The sequence below is a fragment of the Mercenaria mercenaria genome, chromosome 14 (genome assembly GCF_021730395.1).
Source record: "Mercenaria mercenaria strain notata chromosome 14, MADL_Memer_1, whole genome shotgun sequence".
In the NCBI taxonomy this organism is placed as follows: Eukaryota; Metazoa; Mollusca; class Bivalvia; order Venerida; family Veneridae; genus Mercenaria; species Mercenaria mercenaria.
This window is the reverse complement of record NC_069374.1, coordinates 43,456,255-43,476,576: the sequence shown is the minus strand read 5'-3', so window position 1 is coordinate 43,476,576 and position 20,322 is coordinate 43,456,255. Positions and strand designations below refer to the sequence as shown.

The window sequence follows — 20,322 nt, the reverse complement described above, 5'->3', positions numbered from 1 at the left end:
GTCCTTCCGTCCTTCCGTTAACAATTTCTCGTTATCGCATCTCCTCAGAAACTACCAGGGGGAATTTGACCAAACTTTGTCAGAATGATGTATTGGTACCCTAGTTGTGTCCCCCTGAAAATCAGACTGGTTCAACAATTCTTTAGTGAGTTATGGCCCTTTGTTTATTTCTATAATTTACATAGATTTATATAGGGAAAAACTTGAAAATCTTCTTGATCAAAACCACAGAGCCTAGAGCTTTGATATTTCGTATGAAGCATCATCTAGTGGTCCTCTACCAAAATGATTCAAATTATTTCCCTGGGGTCTAATATGGCCCCGCCCCCGGGGTCACATGGTTTATATAGACTTATATAGGAAAAAAATTTGAAAAACCTCTTATTCAAAAACACAGGGCCTAGAGCTTTGATATTTTGTATGCGACATTATCTAGTGGTCTTCTACTAAGATTGTTCAAATTATTCCCCTAGGGTCAAATATGGCCCCGCCCCGGGGGTCACATTTTTTACATAGACTTATATAGGGAAAAACTTTGAAAATCTTCTTGTCCAAACCACAAAGCCTAGGGCTTTGGCATTTGTAATGTAGCATCATCTAGTGGTTCTCTACCAAGTTTGTTCAAATCATCCCCTAGGGTCAATTATGGCCCTGCCCTGGGGGTCACATGGTTCATATAGACTTATATAGGGAAAAGCTTTTAAAATCTTCTTGTCAATAACCTACAACATTCAAGTTTGGACCACCTGTATTGTTTTGAGTGGCAAGATGAACTTTGACATGAGTTGACCTTGATTTTGACCTAGTGACCTACTTTCACATTTCTGTAGCTACAGCCTTCAAATTTGGACCACATGCATAGTTTTGTGCACTGAAAAAAACTTTGACCTTGATATTGACCTAGTGACCTACTTTCACATTTTTGAAGGTACAGGCTTCAAATTTGGACCACATGCATAGTTCTGTGTTCCGAAATAAAATTTGACCTTGATTTTGACCTAGTGACCTACTTTCACATTTCTCAAGCTACAGCCTTCAAATTTGGACCACATGCATAGTTTTGTGTTCCGAAATGAAATTTGACCTTCATTTTTACCTAGTGACCTACTTTCACATTTCTCAAGCTACAGCCTTCAAATTTGGACCGCATGCATAATTTTGTGTACCGAAACAAACTTTGACCTTTACATTGACCTAGTGACCTACTTTCACATTATTGAAGGTACAGGCCTCAAATTTGGACCACATGCATAGTTCTGTGTTCCAAAATAAAATTTGACCTTGATTTTGACCTAGTTACCTACTTTCACATTTCTCGAGCTACAGCCATCAAATTTGGACCTCTTGCATAGTTTTGTGTACCGAAATGAACTTTGACCTTAAGATTGACCTAGTGACCTACTTTCACATTTCTGTAGGTACAGGCTTCAAATTTAGACGTACATGCATAGGATTGTGTACCGAAGCAAACTTTGACCTTGACATTGACCTAGTGACCTACTTTCACATTTTTGAATATACAGGCTTTAAATTTGGACCACATGTATAGATTTGTATTCTGAAGTGTAATTTGACCTTGATTTTGACCTAGTGACCTACTTTCACATTTCTAAAGCTACAGCCTTCAAATTTGGACCACTTGCATAGTTTTGTGTACCAAAATAAACTTTGACCTTAAGATTGACCTAGTGACCTACTTTCAAATTTATCAAACTACAGCCTTCAAACTTGATGCACATGCATAGTTTTGTGTACAAAGAACTTTGTCCTTGAAATTGATATAGTGACCTACTTTCACATTTCTCAAGCTACAGGTTTCGAATTTTGACCACATGCACAGTGTTTTGTACGGAAATGAAATTTGACCTTGAGCTAGTCAATAAGTCTTAAAATTTGGAATTCTCAAAAATGGCACATTGGTGGGCGCCAAGATCACTCTGTGATCTCTTGTTTTTTTTTTTTTTTTTTTTTGTTTTTTTTAAGATTACCTTCCCTTAGTTGTTACTATAAATAACTTATATTGTAACTTTTTTATAATTGACCGTAGGGAAAAAACAAGACCACTTTTCTGTGGTACAACATAGATGTTACTTTCAAATTTTAGGTGTATTTTAAGGTATCTCTACCTGGTAAGGAGTTTTTTTGTGGACTTAGAAAAACAAAAGACTTACAATGATTACTAAACAACCACAAAATTAAAATTCCATTTGCAAATACAGGTGCTAGAGTAAAGAAATTTGCTGTGACGGGCGTATATTGTGACATTCTGGCACTCTTGTTTCTTTTGAAATCGTAGTGTAATTTAGAGCATACCTCCATTACAAATTACTGTGCAGTCCAAGGTTGTCTGGAAATAGCCTATACTACTTTATAAAGTATGCAAGTTTTCTTAGTGGAATTGTTCATCATCTGCTAAATTTCATTGTTGTTTTTCAGTCGTTTGCAAGACAGGTTTAATATTTCAGTAAACTAGTGGTAGTTTGAGAATATTGATCACAGTCAGTTTGAAGTTCATTTCAGATCTAGCATGATGATGAAAAGAGTATTCATTTCTCAAAGCACAATATGAGTTTTTTAGATTGATATGCAATATCAAAGGTATAACCTGGTATTTAAGAAGGATCAAACAGATTATTTTAATTACAGTAAGTCCAGCGCCACTGAGACAACACTCCACAACAGAATATCTTCCTGGAATGATCCATACAGAATCTCCTGTAGGTCTTCTACCCAAGTTTCCATCCTGGTCGCTGATTTGTCTTGGCAAATCTACCCTCTACAGTCATACACAAGGTACGTAACAGTATACAGTAGTGTTATTCTGCACAGAAAATAGTGTCTTTGCTTGAATATGTCTGACTACTCTAGATGGAGACAATCTTGTTTCTCAGATTTCTCTCATGCTTTTAGACTTGTATCTGAACTCGAGATGAAGCTGTAAACATGGGTTTTACTTAGGGACCATAATTATGTTTAATCTGGTAACTAGTTTCGCATTAGCAAACATCTCTGTTTCAGTATTGGCTGAATTTTTACCAATATGACAATATACAATTTGAAAGATTAACAAATTTATTACACATCTACAATATTTAATTAACAATGGCAAGACAGCTTTAAAAATTAATGTAGTGTACCTGTAATGGCAGTAATGTTTTTCATTACATACTCAGCAGGATTTCGGCATTCTCTGATTTAAACAGAATGTCCAAAGAATGTGGAAACATGATACATAATGTAATATCTCTGATGTCACTGATTCTCAATACTGGTGCACTACCTTAATGCTAATGTGCAGATCTTTCTGGAACTTAAAATTATGTTAAGACATTTGTGTCCCTTGTTATTTTAATTGAAACTGATTGCATTGACAGGTTTAGACTTGCCAGGGTTTTTGAGTGGAAGTAACTTTTTATTACCTTGGGATATAACTGTTCAGGCTGAGAGAGATAAATGGCCAACTGTTGGAGAAACTTCAGGCAAGAAAGGAAAACAAAAGAAAGGAACTAGAGGGAAAGGTATAACATCTTTTTTGTATAGAACTGTCTGTATATTTAATACAAAGTTGCAAAAAATGGATAGAATATTGCTGTTTTAATTTAAAGTTTTTCAACAGTGGTTCTTACAAGTAATTTGAAAGGCACTTGTCCTTGAATAGAAGTATCTTATCTGGGATCAGTTTTTCCAAAGATCTATTAAATAGAACAGATCTGAAATGTCATTAGTTGAAGTAACAAACTGCAGAGTGCTACTGTTAAAAGAAAAGGAAATAAAATCAGGTTACATAACAATACATATTTGCTGTTTGCAGAACTGACAGAGGTTAATCTACGAGTATATATAGGAGAGGAATATGAATGTCCGAGAGGTCATAGGTTCTTCTGTAGTGGACCTGAGAAAATTATCAAAGTCTCTAGTACCAGCACAGTGAAGGTATGTGTGAAAATTAATACTTGAGGAGTTCTGTCTCTGCCAGTTTGTCTAAGGCATTTGAGATAATACTTGAAGAAGTTTTCTTCTGCCAGTTTGGCCAAAGCCAATGAGATAATACTTGAGGAGTTCTATCTCTGCCAGTTTGTCTAAGGCATTTGAGATAATACTTGAAGAAGTTTTCTTCTGCCAGTTTGGCCAAAGCCAATGAGATAATACTTGAGGAGTTCTATCTCTGCCAGTTTGTCTAAGGCCTTTGAGATAATACTTGAAGAAGTTTTCTTCTGCCAGTTTGGCCAAAGCAAGTGAGATAATACTTGAGGAGTTCTATCTCTGCCAGCTTGTCTATGGCATTTGAGATAATACTTGAAAAAGTTTTCTTCTGCCAGTTTAGCCAAAGCAAGTGAGATAATACTTGAGGAGTTCTATCTCTGCCAGTTTGTCTATGGCATTTGAGATAATACTTGAAAAAGTTTTCTTCTGCCAGTTTAGCCAAAGCAAGTGAGATAATACTTGAGGAGTTCTATCTCTGCCAGTTTGTCTATGGCATTTGAGATAATACTTGAAAAAGTTTTCTTCTGCCAGTTTAGCCAGAGCAAGTGAGATAATACTTGAGGAGTTCTATCTCTGCCAGTTTGTCTATGGCATTTGAGATCATACTTGAGAAGTTTTCTTCTGCCAGTTTAGCCAAAGCAAGTGAGATAATACTTGAGAAGTTTTCTTCTGCCAGTTTGGCCAAAGCCAATGAGATAATACTTGAGGAGTTCTATCTCTGCCAGTTTGTCTATGGCATTTGAGATAATACTTGAAAAAGTTTTCTTCTGCCAGTTTAGCCAGAGCAAGTGAGATAATACTTGAGGAGTTCTATCTCTGCCAGTTTGTCTATGGCATTTGAGATCATACTTGAGAAGTTTTCTTCTGCCAGTTTAGCCAAAGCAAGTGAGATAATACTTGAGGAGTTCTATCTCTGCCAGTTTGTCCAAGGCATTTGAGATAATCCCTGAGAAGTGCTACCACTACCAGTGTGTCCATTGCATGTGAGATAATACTTGGTGTTCTGCCTCTGCCAGTGTGTCCATGGCATGTGAGATAAAACTTGAGTTCTATACATTTGAAAGTGTTTCTATTACATTTGAGATAACACTTTGAGAAGTTTTACCTCTGCTAGGTTTTGCAAAGCATGTGAGGTAATACTTGAGGGGTTCTACCTCTACCAGTGCATGTTCAAGTGATGGAAGATAAAACCAGAGGAGTTTTACCTCAGAGTCTGTCAAAGTCATGTGAGAAAATATCATTCTGAGGAGTTCTGCCTCTGTCAGTATGTCCAAGGCACACAAGATAATACTTGAGAAGTTCTACCTCTGTCAGTATGTCCAAGGCACACAAGATAATACTTGAGAAGTTTTACCTGGACACAAGATAATACTTGAGAAGTTTTACCTCTGTCAGTATGTCCAAGGCACACAAGATAATACTTGAGAAGTTTTACCTCTGTCAGTATGTCCAAGGCACACAAGATAATACTTGAGAAGTTCTACCTCTGTCAGTATGTCCAAGGCACACAAGATAATACTTGAGAAGTTCTACCTCTGTCAGTATGTCCAAGGCACACAAGATAATATTTGAGAAGTTTTACCTCTGTCAGTATGTCCAAGGCACACAAGGTAATACTTGAGAAGTTTTACCTCTGTCAGTATGTCCAAGGCACACAAGGTAATACTTGAGAAGTTCTACCTCTGTCAGTATGTCCAAGGCACACAAGATAATACTTGAGAAGTTCTACCTCTGTCAGTATGTCCAAGGCACACAAGGTAATACTTGAGAAGTTTTACCTCTGTCAGTATGTCCAAGGCACACAAGGTAATACTTGAGAAGTTGTACCTCTGTCAGTATGTCCAAGGCACACAAGATAATACTTGAGAAGTTCTACCTCTGCAAGCATATGTAAAGCATGTTAGATAATACTTGTGGTTTTCTACCTCTGCCAGTGTGTGTCCAAGTCATGGGAGATAATACTGGAGGAGTTTTACCTCTGCAAGTACAGCCAGAGTAATTTAGATTTAAAAAATGTTTCACTAAAACAGAGCTGTAACGATTGGACAATACGCAGCTAACATGTTTAAGTCTCATTCTGATCTTTTCCCATAAATTTATGCCTGATGATAGTCGCATCAGACAATTCAGACTATATAAGATAGTTGTTTTAGTAGTTTTGATTTATTTTTATGACTACCGGTAATATTTATATTGCAGGACAATGCAAACAAGCTTGTGAACTTAGATATGCCCCTGTACTGCCCTTGTCACTGCAGGTAAGCTTTCTTCACAGCATGCATAGCACAGTGGTTATGGTTAGCGCCTTTTAATCTTTTGTACCCCTCACTGCTACAGGTTTAGAATTATACTTGGATATTCTGCTATGCGAGTAGGAAGTAGAGCTTCCTTTCAGAAATGTCAGTTTCTGAAATAGCCAGCTCATGACTGAATTAAAAACTTGAAGGTACATGTTGTCTTCCTCAACCATGTAAAAGTTTCAGTCAGTGACAAAACCCAGCAAAACAGATTTACATAAATGCGGGCAGTTATTTAACACCAGAGATGTATTATCATTTTAATTAATTGTTTTTTTTTTCGTGTATTTTATCATACTTTGTTAATCACAAAGATTAATTATATTGAAAGTTAGAGTCTGCCAAGCTGCATTTGGTTCTAATACAATAGGTACAAGCTAAATATTTGTTTTTAAGGTCATCAAAAGGTTATATGGCTCAGATGATGAGGATATATGTAGTCACTCCAGACGGACCATTAAGGGTTAGTGTGAATCCACTAATTCAGCCATCACCCCACCCGTGTCCTATATTCCATCCAGGGGTAGGAGAAGAGATTGATCTGAGCCCGGGCTCACTGTGGATCTTACGACTGCCGTATCCTTTGTAATCTTATTTTGGGGCATTTGTCACCATTAGTTACAGCTCTTGTTTTTAGCTCACCTGTCACATAGTGACAGGGTGAGCTTTTGTGATCGCCCTTCGTCCGTCGTCCGTCCACAATTTCTTGTCTGCACGATAGTGGTTTCATTTATGATTTTATTTTAACCAAAACTTGCACATAACTTGTATCACCATAAGATCTTGGTTCCTTTCTTGAACAGGCCAGATCCCATCATGGGTTCCAGAGTTATGGCCCCTGAAAGGGCCAAAATTAGCTATTTTGACCTTGTCTGCACAATAGCAACTTTATTTATGATTTGATTTTTACCAAACTTGCACACAACTTGTATCACTATAAGGTCTTGGTTCCTTTCTTGAACTGGCCAGATTCCATTATGGGTTCCAGAGTTATGGCCCCTGAAAGGGCCAAAATTAGCTATTTTTACCTTGTCTGCACAATAGCAGCTTCATTTATGATTTGAATTTAATCAAACCTGCACACAACTTGTATCGCCATAAGATCTTGGTTCCTTTCTTGAACTGGCCAGATCCCATTATAGGTTTCAGAGTTATGGCCCCTTAACGGGCCAGAATTAGCTGTTTTGACCTTGTCTGCACAATAGCAGCTTCATTTATGATTTGATTTTAACCAAACTTGCACACAACTTGTATCACTATAAGATCTTGGTTCCTTTTTTGAACTAGCAAGATTCCATTATGGGTTCCAGAGTTATGGCCCCTGAAAGGGCCAGAATTAGCTGTTTCGACCTTGTCTGCACAATAGCAGCTTCATTTATGATTTGATTTTTACCAAACTTGCACACAACTTGTATCACTATAAGGTCTTGGTTCCTTTCTTGAACTGGCCAGATTCCATTATGGGTTCCAGAGTTATGGCCCCTGAAAGGGCCAAAATTAGCTATTTTTACCTTGTCTGCACAATAGCAGCTTCATTTATGATTTGAATTTAATCAAACCTGCACACAACTTGTATCGCCATAAGATCTTGGTTCCTTTCTTGAACTGGCCAGATCCCATTATGGGTTTCAGAGTTATGGCCCCTTAAAGGGCCAGAATTAGCTGTTTTGACCTTGTCTGCACAATAGCAGCTTCATTTATGATTTGATTTTAACCAAACTTGCACACAACTTGTATCACTATAAGATCTTGGTTCCTTTTTTGAACTGGCAAGATTCCGTTATGGGTTCCAGAGTTATGGCCCCTGAAAGGGCCAGAATTAGCTATTTCGACCTTGTCTGCACAATAGCAGCTTCATTTATGATTTGATTTTAACCAAACTTGCACACAACTTGTATCACTATAAGATCTTGGTTCCTTTCTTGAACTGGCTAGATTCCATTATGGGTTCCAGAGTTATGGCCCCTGAAAGGGCCAGAATTAGATATTTCGACCTTGTCTGCACAATAGCAGCTTCATTTATGATTTGAATTTAATCAAACTTGCACAAAACTTGTGCTGCCATAAGATCTCAGTTCCTTTGTTGAACCGGCCAGATCCCATAATGGGTTCCAGAGTTTTGGCCCCTGAAAGGGCCAAATTAGCTATTTTGACCTTGTCTGCACAATAGCAACTTCATTTATGATTTGATTTTAACCAAACTTGCACACAACTTGTATCACCACAAGATCTTGATTCCTTCCTTGAACTGGCCAGATTCCTTTATGGGTTCCAGAGTTATGGCCCCTTAAAGGTCCAAAATTGGCTATTTTGGCTTTTGCAGCCATATAGAGACTTCATTTATGGTTTTATTTGATACAAACTTCCAAAATATCTTCAACAACAATAAATCTTGGATTCCATGACAAATCAGATCCAATCGTAGGTTCCAGAGTTATTTTATATCTAATTACCTCCCCTGATTGTAATCAAAATGGATTTATATTAGTAAGTACTTATAGGACTTATTTGAAATTTCATTATTGTCATTAGTTGGACTGAGCCAATCAGGGTAGATAACTATGGACTGATTTTATGTCAAATTACCTCCCTTTATTTCAAATTATAATGAGTATATCTCCGTAACTCATGAAGATACTGATCTGAAATTTCATTTATGTCAACAGATTTATTTGGCAGATCATTCTTTTGATCACTTACAATCATTTTCTTTTTAATTACTTCCCTTTTACGTTAATATAAATAGCTTATTTTTAGTAACTTTTTTATTATTGGCCGTAGGGAAAAACCGAGACCACTTTTCTGTGGTACAACATGGATGGTACCTCCAATTTTTAGGTGTATTTTGACATATCTGTACCTTGTAAGATTTTTTTTTCTTTTTGGTTAAATTTCTTTCCTTTGTTGGACCTGTCCTTTGGACTTAGATATTTTTTCTGAGGACCTTCTTGTCCTCAAGTGCAATGATAACAGGTGAGCGATTTAGGGCCGTCATGGCCCTCTTGTTTTTACATATTTCTTATTTCAGAAATATCAATGGCAATTAACTTACAGGTATTCCTGAAACTTTTTTAAGAAATGATATATCCCAAACAGTGATTTGCTGCTGAATAAAATTATTGTTTGGAGATCAGCTGCAAAGGAATTATTCAGGAGGGCACAGCCCGAATGATGTAATGTTACGCATCTAATGGACAGACATTGATTTTACTCAAAAGCAAATACTGTTTGAGATATATTATTCCAATTCTAACACATTATCAAGGATTATTATGCACATCCTTGAAAACATTCACAAAATATTTGGCTATTTTGTTTGAGTTTCTTTTTCAGCGTACCACTTAGACATTTGATGCTGTGACAGTTGTGATGTATAAACAGTTATTTGTTGTATAATAACACAATATTTGAGTCTTCTTTGATTGATAGGAAGATGAATCCAGTCATGTTAGAATACATTATATACTTTGTCTGGAAGTTAGTAGAAACTTGATGAATAGATAACACTATGAATAAATGCCAGTTTTGATTGTACATTCAAACCTGTATTTAAAAGTCAACAAAGGGAGTAACATAGTGTGGCTGCTAAAGGCAGGTGGCTGCTAAAGATAAGTTAAAGTTAGAACAAAAAGTCTTATTTCCGAAGTTAGCTGACCGGCTGTTTAAGGAAAATTGTCCTCTTAATACTGTTAATACAGGTGGCTCCTAGGGCAGGTTTGACTACTGTTAATGTACTCTGTCCCAATTAATTGTTAGCAATATTTGCTTGGAAAGGTTTTATAACTTAGGCCTAGGCCTTTAAAGCTCGGGATTTTGAGATTTTCTTGCGAATAAAATGTATAAGCTTGAACTCAAATATTGTCTGTTAGTATAGATGCAGCTGTCTTTCGTCATTGGCTTTGGGTGTAAAATTCTTTCATTTAAGGAAGTCAACAAGCTGGGTTATGAAAGGTCAGTGGTTCTACCCAGTGCCTGTCTGTGCCTAAAGTAATTCCAGGAGGGACATCTGGGGTCTTCCTCCACTATCAAAAGCTGGAAAGTTGTGGTGTGTCATGTAATTATATGGGTGTGACATTAAACCCAACAAAACATGTTTTCCTAATAGTATTTAAAAAAAAATGTGGTATAAACATGGCATACAACATAATTTATATTGTCAAATGTAAAAACTTGTCAAAATATAAAAACTTGGGAAGGTGGATAGGGCAGCAGCATTTCTCAAATTAAAAACAATTTTGGGCAATTAGTGCATTGATACTTAGGGTGCTTATATGGTCAGAATTGTTGTAAAAATTTAGACCTTAACAGTAGCACAGATCAGTATATATGGGAGACCAGGGACCATACACCATACCTGCAGATGCCACACAGCTTCCAGCATGTAGACTGTTAAAGGGAACATTCAACTTCAAAGAAATTTCTGGAGATTAAAGTCAAAAGTTACTCAAACAGTTGTTAAACATGCTGGTCAGTACCTGCTTCTGCAGATAGGAGATATTAAAGTGTGGTCATTGTCAGCTGCTCAGAGGGGATGTCTAGTGTTTGTACACTATCTGAGTCACAACCATGTACCTTCTCGTTCGACAGCATTACTGGATTCTCCTAAAATGCCAGCTTGAAAGTGATTCATGACAAACTTCTAACTTGCTTGAAAAAAGAAATAGTATAGAATAAAATCAGTCATTCCATATATACTTACTTCACTTGACAGCAATAAAACACAGTTTAGTCATTTGGAAAAAAATCTGTACACATGGTTGGATTGTCAGTGTTGTTGTCAGTGATGACTAATACAAAGAAAGCGTGATACTGCTTTGTATCTGCTCTTAAAAGAAAAGTTTCAAAGATTTAACAGTCAGTTGTTCTGTTGCTGTCTATCTTTGATTCTGTGAAGTTGTTGAAGAAATGTCTTGTTTTTAGTGTTGAAATAATAAATGCTTTATAACTGTACAAGTGTTTTCTTAAATTTTAAAGTGCTTCAGGATGCAAATGGAAATTCAGTTAAGCATTTTAAGCTAGAGATAACAATTAATGCACCTCCTAAATTTCTATCTTTGTATGTTATTTAGCAAAATGTATCACTGTGAAATCATTAATATTTATGGAGAACTAATGCCTGTGGATTTCATGGTTGAAGTGAAATTCCCATTCATTTAATCTTAAGAAAAACAAAATCCACGAATTCTTATCTTACAAAATAGCTCTTTGATCAAAGACGTGCAATTTTATGCCCACAAAATGGAATCATTACCCAGTATGTCTACCCATTCCATGGGAGAATACTGTCTTGCCTTTACTGTTTGTCTGTCTGTATTCTGCTTCAGTAAAAGTACTTTTAAGTCTGTAGGCTATAAAAGGTTTTAAGAAATATTCTTTTGTGGGTTATAATGATAAAAAAAAACTACTGATTACTCAAAATTTCAATTCTACCAGTAAATACGTTTTGTTGTCTTTTATGACATTTTGTAATTATCTCTTAAGAAGAAAATACATTAAAAGCTTTAGTTTGATTTAAATATTCAAAGATTTTTTGTGTTAGTTCAATTGGAAAGTATGTCTGTTTTCTTTAGATAAGGAGCTGCAGTTTAAAACATCCTAACAATGAATACCTATGCATGATGCTAGATGGATTTATCCCAGATCAGCGTTACCATTAGTAGCAGTATGCTTTGCTTAAAACAGGTGAAATCTTAAGGAGCTACAAATGTTGGAGTAAAAATGCCTGTCTTTCCATCCATTCATCAGGCCAGACATAGTTTTTTACATTCAGGGCCTTTAATTACTTATAGGGCCTATTGGTGGAGTGGTTATGGTTGCAGCTACACTGACCTGGAATGACATATTCCTTACCACTGTGTAACTTACACCAAAAACCCATTCAACATTTTTTTGTCATAAAAAGATGAAATTTAGCACTCTGCTATGAAGGCTTTTACAAAAGTTAAACCCCTTTGTCGAAGAAATAAAAAGATGTGATACACATTTTGCCTGATATTTATTTTTTGTTCTCACATTCACTGAGTAGTTTGTCAAATTCCTCTACAAACTGATCAGACTGGCTTTTAGACTTCTTTACTGCCTTTGCACCACGTGTCATGCTGGGATTTACAGATCTAGCTCCCTTGAACTTATCTGGATTTGTCTCAAATTTTTTGATTTTCTTCTGTTTTGTTTCTTTCTTCTCTGTAGCTTTTGTCATTTCACCGCTTCCCATCATGAGCACCTCATATGTGATACCATTGCTGTGTGCCTTCTTGTCTGTGAGGCCAACATCATCCATCAGCTCATCTGAAACGAGGTCAAAATGATCTATATAATCCTCGCTTACCAGATGTAGACCATGGATCTACGGTTTGTCTGAGAGGACTGGGAAGAACATCTGATGGATGAGAATGAACTTGTTTAATTAATGTTTGAAAGCAAATAACACAATGCTTGTCTAATCTTTAATTGATCTGAGCCCTTATGAAGACAAAGCAAGTTTTAGATATTATAGTGTTGTTATAAAATACATGGACATTATGCCAAAGTTGATCTAAATTAAATAATGTAATGACCTAATTTAAAGATGAAACTCTTCCAAATTGAAAACGCGTTGATCGAAAATAAATAACTACACCAGAAACTATTGAAAAATGACCGTTTCTGCTGGTTGCGAGGCTGTTTGGTTAAAGGGAATTCCTATAGTTTTTTATGCGCATCTTTCTGCGCAGCCGACACTTTCTATGGAAAACTGAACTGAAGTCAACATTTGTTGAAACATGTTACAGACAATCTTAAATATGAGGAATCTTGAATGAAATAACATTTCTGATATGTTTTATCAGTAATCAAATGTTGATACTGGTTTATGTGGTATTGACAAGTATCATGAATGACAGGTATCTTGCTATTTTTGTGGTTGTGTTTTCACATCGCATTTTATTACAAAGACAGTGTTGTTCATATAATGTCAGATAATTGACTTAGTACTGATAAGACAATATCACCTTTCAGATTATTTAGTATTCAATTATAGAAAGAATTAAGAATTTTTAAAACATTTTTTTAACTTCTAGCACACATACATGTAATCATTTTGGCCAGGTTCGCGCCATTTTCCGTCCGAACAGGTGTTTTATTCTAGCGGTCTTAACATAAAATTTAGCCTGGTGACCCATACATTTTTAGTCATTTTTATGCTCACAATACAATTATCTATACACAAGAAAAACAGGAAAAAATTCTATGAAAGAGTTTTTTCAAGATTTAAAAAAAATTCTTCACCGTATGGGTATTTTTCATTGAAAAAAGTTCACAAAAGTAAATATGAAACAATATTATTTTTCATTTGTACCCATTATTGTAAGGATAGAGTATTACAAATATGACTATCACATCAAATAAGTATATAATAAAATCTGTAAAAAGAAAAAAACCTTATTGTGCTGTTTTGATGTATATTTTGGTTGGTATTTATAAAAAAGCAGAAAATTATGAAAATGTTGAAAAATCGCTGGCAGTTTCAGCAACAGTGGGTGTGTTCAAAACAATTTTTCACAAAAACAAGCCTGGTGACCTATTGTTTTTATTTGTTCACTGTTTTCAGCACAAAGTTTCCTATCATATATGTGAATTTAAAAAAATTCTATGAAAGGAAAAAAACTATAGGAATTCACTTTAAGAGGAGTTCCTGTGATGATATGGTAAGATGATCATGTTTTTTGAATTTTTGCCATTAGAACACTAACAAAACGGTTAAATTTTCTATTTTTGCCATTTTCAACTTGGCAATAAATTAATTTTCCGTGTAACTCAGATTTGTTACTTTATTTAACGTAGTGGTACTGGACTCATTAAAACAATCTGCAATTTCCACGGGATTAAATATCATCGTGTGCTACTTCGGCATCTTTCGGTTGTTATAGAAACTTGCTGTGTCATAACAACCGGAGACTGTCGGAAATACTTAATTGAACGGAAAGTGCCGATTGGCATTATGGATGTACTACCCTGCTAAATTTCTATAATGCACTTGTCCATTTTTCAAGTTGGACAGTACTATTAACTGTTAAAAGGGGTGCTTAGTACCAAAAAATGATACTGACTGAATGGCGAACAGTGCAGACCGTGCAGGCTGATCTTGGTCTGCTCTGGACGCAAAAGAAAAATTACTTGCCGCCAGCAGGGTCCTCTGTCTGTCTCTATCCTTTTTATCTCATCGGTAAACTTAACAGACGTTGTTCAAGACAAAATAAGAATAATAAAACAAAATGAGAATTGACAAAAATCACGCGGAATTGCTATTTCTCTCCAATTTTTGACGGAAAATCAGGTATTTGAATTTGAATATATGTAACACCGGAATTCCGGGAATAGATATCACGGATAAGTATCATTTTATCCAAATACATATTTTCAAAACAAAATAAGAATTATTTGAGATCAAGAGACAAAGATCTAGTATTTATGACTGTTATATTATATGTTGTCCGATTTCTTATCTGGTCCATTCCGCAAATGTCATTTGAAAACTGCTATATTATACGGTACACATCAGAATGAAGAGCAAGAAAATATTGTATATCATATATTTTCATTGGTGACAATGTCGCAATTTCTTGTGACTTAAATTGTCAGAGGAAGACAAAATCGCAAGTACACAAAAGTTCCATCTAACGAAAAGCATGATAAGGTAGACAACTCTTGTTGACTTTAACCGAATCTACCTTAAGGTCGTAGGATTTGCCTCCCTTAACAGAAGAAGGTAGCTATCGAGTACAATCATAGACAGATTAGACGAGGTCGCATACCTTATTGAAAAGTCTGAAACTGAACCGATTTTACAGTACATGGCCGTATCAGGGACCGAGAAAAATGTACGTGCATAATGTAGCTCAAACTTTACGCATTCAGCTCCAACAGGCATGGATGAGAACTTGTTACATAACCCTTACGTTACTCCCGCCCCGCCAATCCACACACACACCCGATAGTTTGGACAGTTGATAAGACCCGCAGAAAGTTATTCCCCTTAAAATTTTATTACTATAGTCTAAGATTAAAACAATACATCGCTCTTGCATAGTTTGATAAGTGTGTACATGTTTTATCAATAAATATACAATGTTGACAGCATAATTGTCTTAACCAGCTCGTGTTCATTTTGTGCATATGTTGCTTTCATATTTCAGTTACAGGATGACTGGATTTAAAGCGTAAATATAAGCAGGATAATTAATAAGTGTAGCGCAAAGAGGACAAAATCATAGATGCGTTTTACCACAAGCTATTTATCTTCACGTCTTTGGATTTTTTCAGCTTTTGTTTACCGAAAATTGTAACTTTGATCAGCATACATCTTTACGTCAGTGGATATTTTCGGCAGTCGTTAGCCGAAAATAGAAACTTTGGTCAGCGCTACTTCTTTACGTCATCAGATTATTTCAGCAGTTGTTAGGCGAAAATTGAAACTTTCATTAGCGTTACATATGTACACGTTATTGGTTACGTTCGGCAGTTGCTATAGCCGAAACTAGAATCTTTAAACAGCGTCATCACACGTCACTGATTACGTTCGGCAGTTGCTAGCCGGAACTAGAATCTTTGGTCAGCATCATCACACGTCACTGATTACGTTCGGCAGTTGCTAGCCGGAACTAGAATCTTTGATCAGCAGTATCATACGTCATTGGTTACGTTCGGCAGTTGCTAGCCGGAACTAGAAGCTTTGATCAGCATCATCACACGTCATTGGATAGGTTCGGCAGTTGCTAGCCGGAACTAGAATCTGTGATCAGCGTCATCACACGTCATTGGATACGTTCGGCAGTTGCTAGCCGGAACTAAAATCTTTGATCATCATCATCATCGCACGTCACTGGATACATTCGGCAGTTGCTAGCCGGAACTAGAATCTTTGATCAGCATCATCGCACGTCATTGGTTACGTTCGGCAGTTGCTAGCCGGAACTAGAATCTTTGATCAGCATCATCGCACGTCATTGGTTACGTTCGGCAGTTGTTAGCCAGAAAAAGAAACTGTGATTATATATAGTTCTACATCTTCACACGTCATTTGATACTTTCGGCAACCAATTTAAACATATTTCTATTTCATTCGATCAAGTAACATATTTGCAATATACTATACTATGAGGAATATGATTTCCAGCAGTCTATGTATATATTTTGGTTCCTGGTAAGATACAGTCCTTTGTAATGTTAACTAGATATTCAGTAGTTGTGTCTGCAACGCAACGAAAAATAAAAAAGGAAAATATATAAATAAAAAACAACAACATTCTTTGTAACCATCTCAATCCCCCGTAGACCTACATACCATCGACTCTCTGCTCTTTGTGAAATTGTCTTTTTCTAACTTTAGATTCGTCAATTTCTACTACTGGATTTAGAAAAATACAGGTACACACTTTCTTGAAAATTAAACCAATGATCTACAAGTGATGTTACTCGTTGAAGAAAAGAAAACTTAACTTGAATGGCATTTGTCAGCTTTAGTACATCGGCGTTCTTTTTTTTTATAATTGCCGATTAGGCTAAGCGTGGGTTCCGGTGACATAAACGGAACTCGGTTCATACTGCTGCGAACAAAGGAGGTGTTTTTATTTCATTTCCTTGCCTTTTCCTTTTATACAAACAGAAAAAAAAACATGCAAGAAACACGTTATCCTGTTTATTTACTGTGGTCGATTTAGATCATACTGGGAGGCTAGTTTTCACACATCGAGGCTCATTTCGGCATGTCATCAAATCCTTTTTTAAATGTTAAATTATGCAGAGCTTTTTTGTTTGCAGTTTACTTTGAAAGACGAAAGATACGTACCATAAAATAAACAGACATATTACAGAATCTGATTTCAACGAACGAAAGAACTTGTAACTTTTTTCCTAATTCCAGTATTAGTTTAAACAATATTTATTTAAAGCAATAATTGTGCACATAACATGTACAACACATTTTACATGTCAAATACATGGCTTGGAAAAAAAAAGCTTATTTAAATTCATTTTCAATTTACAACAATAAATGTACAAGGTTACGATCAGTATGGCATTAATAAACACTGGCTTCTTTGTTCCGATGAGGTCTATAAACACCTTATAGACCGCTTAAGAGGTCTATAACAATTTCCAGACCTATCCTTCTTCTACTGTCTACACAAAAATCTCAAGTGTCTGTAGCGGGAATCGAACCCGAGTCGCTTCAACACTAGTCCATTGCTCTAACCACTGAGCCAAATTGTCGACACACTTACACACATGTCAGAGATAAATTTAAAGTTATGCGTAAGCGACCAAAACAATGCAGTGGAATCATAAGATGTCCGTGCATGAATGCGTGGTTGACGCCATAAATTATATAGTATCAATTGTTTAAAAAAGTATGTTTTAAGTGAAGAAATTCCGACCAGTTTTACATTTCTTGAAAATTGATCTAAACATGATTTTTTAAGATTTAACATTCAATTTTAAACAGGTCTTGAAATGTCAGAGTTAATACGGGCGTTCTCTTCCGTCAGAGTGGAGAACTCTTCATAAAACAGGACATCTAATTTTTTACAAAGATTAATATTGAGTTATTTTTTACAATATGATATCATTGCAAATAATACAAACTACACAAATTTCCTCCAAGTTAATTAATAATATGCTAATGAAAATTATGACGATTTTCTGTACAGTTAACACGGAACGTAAGTAACGAAGTTGTATTTTTGAAAATGCCCATGTTAAATTATCGTGATACATTTCGTGTCTGAAATAAGATTGTCAGTTTAAACATATTTAAACGCAGTTTTTAGGTTGTGGTAAAATTGGTGGGAAACTGGTTAAAGTGCATTTCTTGTTTTCTGAAAATGTTCTAATTTCACTGAATGTCGTTAATTCATATCGAATTAACAGTTGACATTTTTATACCTTTAAATATTACTCGATATTTTGCACTGTACCAGGTTTCATTGATTCTATACTTGTATTGGCATCCACAAGTATAGGACAACTTCTTCACGTGAATCAGGTGTGGAGAACCAAAACGACATTAAACTGTGAAATGTATATTCAAATCGTTGCCATGTCAATCAAAACAGAGGCCTCGAACTACAAACCTCTAGCTCTTTATTAGTTGTACTCATTACTTTCATCGTCAAGAAAACTGAAGGTTTTTATATCTTCTCGATGGTGTCCGCACAGTTTTAAGCACATTTTGTTCTGTCTTCTTGGCGTGCGCCAAATCAGGGTATGCGCATTTCTTGTGATAATGTAAAGATAAATCTATATCAGTACTTTTTACACGGCAATATTTATTTAAGTGTCATATTAAAGAGCTAAATAAACTTAAAGTTTCTTAAAATAATTATGAAAAAAAAACTTATAGATAATAAAATACCATTCGCGTCAAATTCTGACTAATTGACTAGACACACATTGATGATCTCAGAGAGAGACTATTTCCCAAATGTGCACGGATTTTTCATGCAATACAAAATGTCAAGTCCTAATTGCTGACAAATATATTTACAGGTTCGTAGCAAGTTGGGCATTTTGTTATATTAATAGTATCCGATAAATTGTGACACATACTGTCTTGTTCTTACTTCTAACGATTTGTTTTTATCATACATACACGTTACAAACATTCTTCAAATCCGAAACCAATCTGGACTATGTAAAACAAAGACGGTTATCATTCTCGGAATAGGTCTGCATTGTGTTTATAGACCTGTGAGGGATTTGTGAACCGAGCGAGCGTAACGAGATGATTCAGTTTATACGTTGAATAAATTTTCAAGGGTTGTGCATTTTTTGGGGGTAAAGCGTCTTGAAAAATAACCGAAGTATACGGACTCTTTTTAAAATTTGTGCAAATGTCACGTTACTAATATCAAGCAAAAATTTAATGTAAGAAATGAGTTAGAACAATAAAATCGATAGAAAAGAAAAGAAGAGAAAGGAGGAGCTCAAACCAGTCCAAAATATGAATACCACAAAATCCGGCTATGTCATAAACCGAATCGTTTTGAAGAAGATATAAAGCTTTGCACTTTTAGAAACACCTGACTGTTTTGGTCGAACGTGAGGTGCTCATCTCCACAAAGGATATTGTTAACTGTATTAGCACATGGGAGATTGCCAAGGTTTTTTTATCTATAATCTATGCATGGTGTAAAGGGGACATTGGAGCAAGGAATGGGAAACAGTCTCAGGGGCTCCGCATCTGCAAAGAGCTGTGTCAGTAAGGTTTTTCCTGTGTAGGTCAAAATTTAAAGAGCTTCACCCGAAACGTAGACAAGTATGTAATATCTGGTTTTTACGTGTTCCAACTTTAAAAAGGGCGGGAGACTTTGTTTGTTGTTTTGCGATTTTGGTTTTGAAGGTGCGAAGAGTGTTTCAATCTCGAACGTCAGGCGGGAGAGAATTCCAGTCGCGAATAGTTGCTGGCAAAAAGGAAGATTCGTATAAAGTTGCGTTCTAGATGATATCGTGGTTATGTTGTCGGAATTCCTTAAAGGATATCGATTTTGGTTGTTTTTTAGGAATCAAACTGCTGAGATCATGAGGAGTAAGACCGCTTGTCATTTTGCAGAACAGAACGAGCATTGAGAAGAGCTGGTTCACTAAGGCTCTGATACATTCTAAGTCACGTTGGGTGATATGAGAGCTTAAGTGCGTAAGAACATGTGAGTGAGCAAAACAGTATAGCAAATTCGTGTTGGGAGATGACAGAGTGTGAGCACCACAGAGTAGAAAAAAACAATGAGAAAAATTGATAAAGTATTATCATTGTTAACCAGTAGAAAGGGGAGGTCGGACAAAAGTTACTGAAGATTTAGGATACATACTAATAAATACAATGCAAAATAATGCCATTACAAAACAAAGAATTTACGGACCAGTGAATGAAAAAAAAAGACTGTCCTTGAAAGTCAACTAAGAATAAAAGTTGATAAATAACTTGTTTCACAAATAGTGAATGGTTAAAACTTCTTAATGGACATTTTTAGTGGTCAGTTTAATTGGTTAAATAACGTCATGTAATACC

At 35.8% G+C, this 20,322-nt stretch overlaps 1 protein-coding gene across 1 annotated transcript in view; it reads left to right on the top strand.

Moving 5' to 3' along the window:
* Positions 1–11,234, top strand: part of LOC123527358 (nonsense-mediated mRNA decay factor SMG8-like) — a 44,978-nt gene extending 33,744 nt beyond the window's left edge. Inside the window, 6 exon segments of the mRNA XM_053522606.1 lie at positions 2,647–2,793; positions 3,375–3,518; positions 3,812–3,933; positions 6,184–6,242; positions 6,678–6,857; positions 10,598–11,234. Coding sequence (XP_053378581.1) covers positions 2,647–2,793; positions 3,375–3,518; positions 3,812–3,933; positions 6,184–6,242; positions 6,678–6,857; positions 10,598–10,712 — 767 coding nt within the window. The 3' untranslated portion in view covers positions 10,713–11,234.
* Positions 11,235–20,322: the final 9,088 nt, after the last annotated feature.